Here is a 7,932-nt window from a genome sequence, read left to right as displayed (position 1 = left end):
GCATGCATATGAGGTTACTGAAAATACCATGGCTTGGGTCATTGGTCATTAAGGAAATGCAAATCAAAATCATAGTGAGATGGTACTTCACATCTATTGTTGGTGTTGTTTTGACTCATAGCCTCTTTAGGATTTCTAAGGAGTGGCTGGTAAGTTTGAACCACCAACCTTATAGTTAGCAGTCCTGTGCTCATCCATCAGTGCCACATCAGGTCTGCCTACTAGAATGGTTATTATCAGAAATAAGCAGAAAATCACAAGTGTTAGAGAGGATGTAGACAAATTGGAATACTTACCCATTGCTGGTATGAATGTAAAATGATGCAACTGTTTTAGAAAACTGTTAGACAGTTCTTCAAAAAGTTAAAAACAGAATTACCCTGTTGTTGTGTTGTTAATTTCATTCCTAGGTACATACCAAAAAGATTTAAAGTAGGGATTCAGATACTTGTACACCAATCAGTGTTCATTGCAGCATCCATTCACAGTATCCAAAAGGTAGAAGCAACCTAAATGTTCAATAGATGAATGAACAAACAAATTGAGGTATATACACATGATAGAAATTTACTCTGTGTAAAGAGAAATGAAGTCCCGTTACAGGCTTACAATATCTATGAACTGTGAAAACATTCTAAGCAAAGTCAGTCAGACGCAAAAAGACAAATACAGTCTAATCTCTCTTTTGTGAAATCTTTTGAATAGGTAAATCCCTAGAGATAAGTTTATTAGTAGTTATAAGGGGTGACTGGGGGGGGGGGGCTAATATGTGAGAAGTCATTGCCTAAGGGGTACTAAGTTTCTGTTAAGGGTGATGAAAATGTGGAAATAGTGATAGTTGTACAATCTGGTGAATGTAATTAGTATCACTGACCTAAACATGTAAAAATGATTTTAAAAATATGAAATGTTTTATTATATTTTGCCATAATAAAAATTTTAAAAATAAATAAATATGAGGTGTGCTTCAGTTTTTATGACAACAATTTGGTGTCATTTATGGGGAATAAAATGAACATCTTTGTGCTTTATTTAAATGTTTGATTCATGGCTTTGTTTTACTTCACTGTTGAAAGCATCACTATTTGGGTAATATTGTCAACTGTCTTTTTTCCTAACATCTCACATTTATGACAATAATAATAAAAAAAAATCTACTGTCAGACTGTTTTGTGCAATAATGACATATATCTGGCAGTAATGAATAATGGAGGTATGAGTTGAGAGTAACATTGGCTGTGATGATTAAAGTTACGTGTCCACTTGGCTTGGCCATGATTTTTACTGTTTGGTCAGTTATGTAATTTGACAGTTATGTATAATACAGTCATCCTCCACATGGTGTTATGATGTGGTCATCTTCCATTTTTCATAATGCCAATTGTCATATAAGGACCTGTCCTTTGGAACTTAACCTTGTCAGTAAGTGAGGAGAGAGTATAGTTATTTACTGTTTTATCAGTTACATAGGTCTGTTTTAGCCACATCACTATTATTATTGAAATGGTTAGTCATGAGACTTTTAGAAATAAAAGCAATGGTTATCTGATCAGCAGGGTTTTTCTATGAAAATATATTTCAGATTAACTAATAAAGACACTGAATTTCTCTTCATTTATTTTCAAAGATGACGATAGCTGCTTGGTTATTATGAATAATACTAAAATTATGTTTTTCAGATAGCGTATATTCTACATAATGCTAACGACAAATCGCTCATATTAATTGATGAACTTGGTAGAGGTACTAATACAGAAGAAGGAATTGGAATTTGTTATGCTGTTTGTGAATATCTGCTGAGCTTAAAGGTATTCTTAACTATTTAAAGTGTGTTAATTTTAAATCATTACTTTGGATACAACCTCTATATATTTAACATGATATGTTTACATTGTTGTTGTTAGGTGTCATTGAATCAGCACCTACTCCTAGCGACCCTGTGCACAACAGACTGAAACACTGCCCAATATAGGACCACAAATACCTTTTCAATGATTTTTAGATAGTAAAAAATACAATAGCATTTATATTTTTACTGTTTAATATTTGATAGACGTGGAAATGTATGATAGCCATGATATACATAAACAAAAGAGGAAATGAAGAATGATAAATTATCTAAAAACTGGCTTGTTGACTAAATGGTAGTCTATGAGACCATATCAATAATAGTATCCATGTATAATAACACTGAATATAATGTCATTAAATAAAAATTATATTCTCTTAAAGAAACGGACTTTTCACCATCAACTATATTTTATCTAAAGTGATTTTTGTTTTATTAAGGTGCTTTGTAACATTTTAGATGATCACTCAGAATGTATACTAATATGAAAAACTTAGATAAAAATATTTTTTCATATTTAAAGGATCGAAGGCCTGGTGTGGTGCTATAAGATTAGCACTGGACCAGAAAGGTCAATTTGAACTGCAAGGTCAGTGGTTCAACCTCACTAGCTGCTCCTCAGAAACCCTCTATAGGGTCACTATGAGTCAGAACTGACTTGATGGCACTAACAAACAAAATGTCCCTAACATAATGTTCCTTATCTTAAAAAAAAAAAAAAAGATTTATTATATGAATAAGAACAATATTACTTTATACTTAAAATATGATGAATCAAAATAAATATTAATAGATAACATTACTCTTTATAATTCTGATTCTGTGTGAGTCAGTCAAAATGTCTCATAAATAAGATGCGTGTATTACTTGTTAAGGAGTTCTGGTGTGGCACTGTAGGATAAGCACTGGACTGTGAGTATTGCCTTTTTTTTTTCATTGCTTGTGAACCAGGCTGTTGTGATAACAAATTTTTTTTTATAAAAAAAACTTACTGTGAATTGAGTGAAGGTTTACAGACAAGATCTTCATATTTACATTAATCAAATCATACATTGTTTCATCTCAATGACTGGGGTGCCCTTGATGCAGTAATAGTCGATGTGCTTCCTCATTGTGGTTCCTATTTCCATTCCACCCACCTTCCCAGTTCTTCTCAACTTTATCTTTAGATAAATGTTGCCTTCTTGATCTTGACTGATTGACCATTCCATGGTGAGCATGCCATACTAGTGTTGTCCCCCTATGCAGCTCTCCACTGCTTGCCTGAAAATCAGGCCATGAGGGTGACTAAAAATTGCAAATGAAAGACTAGATTTTTGCAGGCTTAAATATCTAAGACAATCGATTTACTCAGCTTAGCAGAATCTCTGATAAGAAGGAACCAATGGGAAAACAAACAACTTCACTGCCATTGATTTGATTTGGGCTTATGTGACCCGACAGGACAGAGTAAAACTATTCCATAGGATTTTCAAGGCTGTAAATCCTTATTGAGTTGGGCTGCGAACCTTAAGGTCAGCAGTTCGAAACTACCAGCCGCTCCACGGGAGAAAGAGGAGGCTTTCTGCTCCCATAAAGATTTACAGCCTTGGAAACCCTGCACAGAGCCGCTATGGGTCGGAACCGACTCAATGGCACGTAACAACAACAACAATAACAAATCCTTATTGAAGCTAACGGCCACATCTTTCTGTCTTGGAGGAGATGGTGGGTTTGAATAACAAATCTTTTACTTAGCAGCCTAATGCTTAACAAACTGTGCCACCAGGGCTCCTAGAAAGAGGGAAGCTATTTTTTTAAAGTTTTTAAAAACTTGAAGGAAGTATTATGGTTTTGTTTGTGGATTACATCTTTAATAAAGGTTATCTCAGTAAATAGCTTTATTTCTGGTAAGCTTCATTTCAGCTATATTTCTTAGGATTATATTTTTAGATTTGTTATCTTTCCAGGAACATAGCATATATGCGTTTTTCAAAACATAATCAACATTTTTTCTTTGAATTATATTCTCAAAACACTTTAAAATAAATTGACCTTTTTAGCCCTCAAGTTATTAATTATATTCCTTCAAAATGTTATGTTTAAATAGTTAAAGAATTTTCAAGTTCATTTTAAAAGTGTTCATATTCACTGTTATTAAATATTCTAGGCATTTACACTGTTTGCTACACATTTCCTGGAATTATGTCATATGGATAGCCTATATCCTAATGTGGAAAACATGCATTTTGAAGTTCAACATGTAAAGAATAACTCAAGAAATAAAGAAGCAATCTTGTATACCCACAAACTTTCTAAGGGACTAACTGAAGAAAAAAATTATGGTATATTTAAAATTACATTTATTCTTTTGGATACTACATATTCTTCTAAGACAAACTTGCTTTTCCTTTGTACTTAGGTGTCAGTCTAAGCAATTTGGGGTTGCTTATATAGGGTGTCCTGGTGGGGGGCTGTGGGTTAATGCGCCAGACTGTAAAGCCATTTGAACTGCAATGTCGGCATTTCAAGCTCACCAGCTGCTCCTTGGAAACCCTATGCAGGGTCGCTGTGGGTCAGTACCGGCTTGATGGCACTTCACAACAACAACAACAACAACAAATATAGTGCAAGATTGTATTTTCTATGATATTTCAAATTTACATTTTATATGTATTAAGCTTAATTTGGAGTCCTGGTGTGGCACTGTGGAATAAAGTACTGGACAACAAAGTTGGTTTGAACCATAGGTCCAAACTCACCAGTTGCTCCTTAGAAACCCTAAACAGGATCACTATGAGTCCGGACCACCTTGACAGCACTTAAGAACAAGCTTAATTTAAAATAGTTACGAACAAGTAGAATAGTAATGGTAAGTACAAATCCTGGAAAGTATTAGTTTGCATTCTTAGAAAAATGTAATTGAAGTTTATATTTACATATTATGTGTTAAATTAAAGATGATATATTCTTACATACACTTACAGGATTCTTTGTTTTCTTTAGGTTCAGTATACTTGAAAATTAAATTTACAATCTTAAAGGGTTTGTATTATTAAACAATATATTCTTCATCTTGATTAGGTACTTTCTATCTAAATCATTATTTGAGATGTATAAAATCTTGTGTATTCACAGAATTTCCAGTTGAACTGTGCATATGAATTTCCAAAAATTATTTATCTATGGATGTGATCCTTGTGAGAAAAAAGAAAAGCATCTTTGTTTTCCTATTTAAAATGGGAAACCAACTAGATAATGTATTTTCACTAGAATCTTAATCTTTATGAGCCTCATTTTCATTTACTATAAATAAGAGATACTTTTCCATTTATGTGGAATTGTGGAGGTTAAATGAATGTTCAAATATGAAATGCCTACCATTGTTGTTGTTAAGTGCTGTGGAGTCCAGTTTCAACTCACAGCAGTCTTGTATAGGGTTTGCAAGTCTTTAAATCTTTTGTAGTAGCAGTAAACTTCATCTTTTCCTACAGAGAGGCTGGTGTGCTCGAACCACTAACCTTGTAGTTCACAGTTCAGTGCTTATCCTGTGGAGCCACTACCTTACAGTTAGTAATTTCTTAATAAATGTTAGTGTTGTTTCCGTCATCTTTAAAGCAGTAAATACAATAAACTATTGGAACATTGGAAAAAGGTTGTATGTAATTTATCTAATTAAAAGCTTTGAAGATAGGAGGATAATAGTTGGTTTTTTGAATTTGCAAGAATAGTAGTCATTTGCCACTACATCTACCTATGTCTCTGATCTGCTAGATAGATGAACATCCAGCTGGAGGGTAATCTCTATAATGAGACATTCTTTTTCCCTGCAAAGTCCATGTCCTTTGAGCTTCTGTTAGCTAACTATGTTTGCATTAGCAGTTGGATTTTCAGCGTTATTTATAACGGCATCTTTTCCTTCTCTTTTGTTCCTGTCATGTTTACCTGCTATTTTAGAGGTAGTAATTTATATTCTAATTTACTTTAAATGTCTTAGAGAAGGTATTAATTTAATAATTGCTAAGCAATTTAAATTTTGAGCATAGTTGAGTAATTCAGAAAAGGCTATAAAAAGGAATTTTAAATCTGTGGATAAAATATTAACACTTCTAGTTAAGACATACAATGCCAGCAATGAGTATATTGAAGCTCTAATTTAAAAAAATAATAATTTTAGGATTAAAAGCTGCAGAGGTATCATCACTCCCACCATCAATTGTCTTGGATGCCAAAGAAATCACAACTCAAATTACCAGACAAATATTGGTAAGAAACTTTTTAGAGATAAGAATTATTTTGCTTTTCAGAAAGCAAGACTGTAAATAGAAATCTGTATACCAGTGTTTATTGCAACACTATTCACAGTGAGTAAAAGGTGGGAACATTCCAAGTATCCACGAACAGATGAATGGATAAGCAAAATGTGATTATTACATTCAATGGAATGTTACTTAGTTAGCCATGCTACAACATGGATGAACCATGAAAACATTGCATTGAGTCAAATAAGTCAGACACAAAAGGACAAATATTGAATTAAATAGGCAAAGTATAAACATAAATGCTTATTATTTGTTACAAGGGGTCAGAGAGAAGGAGAAATTGTTATCACTGCTTTGGAGACACGGAGTTTCAGTTGAAGAGGTAAATTCAGAATTTTCCAACTGTACTTCAAAAAAAAAAAAAAAAAAGCCTTTTAGAAACTATTAAGAGATTCCTAATTTAAGCATTATTTCTTGAATATCCTTCAGTGATGTAATTTAAGAATTAAGGCATAATTTCAAATAGCTATGAATTAAAATTGACTCGATGGCTATGGGGAGGTTCCTTTGTGCTGTTTTTTAAAAAATGTAATTCATTCTTCAGGCCGTACTTTTTTCTGAAGCTCTAGCAATTTCTATATCTGAACTCTTTTTAGGAAGCAGTTTACTGATTAACTGTTGTACCCACCTGTTGGGGAACTAAAATAGGAGACAGCGGAGGAGTGCTTTTGTGTAATATTTTACATAGCAATTTGATCAGTTTAATTTTCCCATACTTTTTTTTTTTTTAATTTTTTGTGTGTGGCTTGAGTGAAAGTTTACAGGGCAGATCATCAGGTTTACATTCAACAAATCATAACACCTTGTTTCATTACAATGATTATAATCCCCTCTATGTACCATCAGTTAATAGTATTTCTCTCTATTCACTAGCTTTTTTTAAAAAAACAAACCAAAAACCACTCAGGTTAATAATTAACGAGTTCTATAATTCAGTAGAATGGGATAAAATATTGACAATATGGTATAAATTAAAATTGGAGTTCATATTTTAATTTTTACATATTTTTAATAACAGCAAAATCAGAAAAGTACCCCTGAGCTGCAAAGACAGAGAGCTGTGTACCATCTAGCCACTAGGCTTGTTCAAACTGCTCGAAACTCTCAGTTGGATCCAGACAGTTTACGAATCTATTTATGTAATCTCAAGAAGAAATATGAAGCAGATTTTCCTAGGCCTGAACAAGTTCAAGAAGAAACTGAAGAATAATAACAATTCAGTTTTGTACTAATGAAAAAATTTATCTTAATATGAGAAATCTAGAATTAATTATTCCCCTGAAAGAAAAAAATAACTTTGGTAGTTTTTATATTTTAATTGAAGATTATACTGGTTAACCTCAAATTTTCATGTATATATTCTACATTAGAAAATATTTATCACAATAAATGAGAAATACATGAAGGAATGATTTTATTTTTTTAAGTTAGAAAATTTATATATTAAGTCTTAAGTTAGTGATACTTAACAAATAATGGCCTAAATATTATTTTAAATTACTTAATAAAAGTTTTTTTTTTCTGAGTGTCTACATTTCATTCTGAAATAATATTCTATGACTCAATAATTTCTTTCTTAATGACCCCTAGTTCTAACACTAGCTATTTCTGAAGTTTATAAGAGAAATAGTAAGAGTTTTGAAATATTCATTTTGTTATTCAATATGATTCTAAAGGGTGAAAATTCACAAATAGGTATTTTGTAATGCAAAGAAGAAGAAGTCATCATCAATAACACCCTCAGTTTTCTAAATAATCACAATGCAAAAATGACACAACTAA

The 7,932-nt window shown here is 32.2% G+C and overlaps 1 protein-coding gene across 1 annotated transcript in view; it reads left to right on the top strand.

Annotated features, from left to right (window-relative positions):
• The window catches only part of MSH4 (mutS homolog 4), a 133,907-nt gene extending 126,341 nt beyond the window's left edge, over positions 1 to 7,566 (top strand). Inside the window, exons 16-19 of the mRNA XM_006831087.1 lie at positions 1,680 to 1,808; positions 3,999 to 4,173; positions 6,006 to 6,094; positions 7,169 to 7,566. Coding sequence (XP_006831150.1) covers positions 1,680 to 1,808; positions 3,999 to 4,173; positions 6,006 to 6,094; positions 7,169 to 7,360 — 585 coding nt within the window. The 3' untranslated portion in view covers positions 7,361 to 7,566. The remainder of the gene's footprint in view (positions 1 to 1,679; positions 1,809 to 3,998; positions 4,174 to 6,005; positions 6,095 to 7,168) is intronic.
• Positions 7,567 to 7,932: the final 366 nt, after the last annotated feature.

This window comes from Chrysochloris asiatica, unplaced genomic scaffold (assembly GCF_000296735.1).
Source record: "Chrysochloris asiatica unplaced genomic scaffold, ChrAsi1.0 scaffold00002, whole genome shotgun sequence".
NCBI lineage: Eukaryota > Metazoa > Chordata > Mammalia > Afrosoricida > Chrysochloridae > Chrysochloris > Chrysochloris asiatica.
Note: the sequence above shows the minus strand (reverse complement) of the source record. Positions and strands in the feature narration are given on the sequence as shown.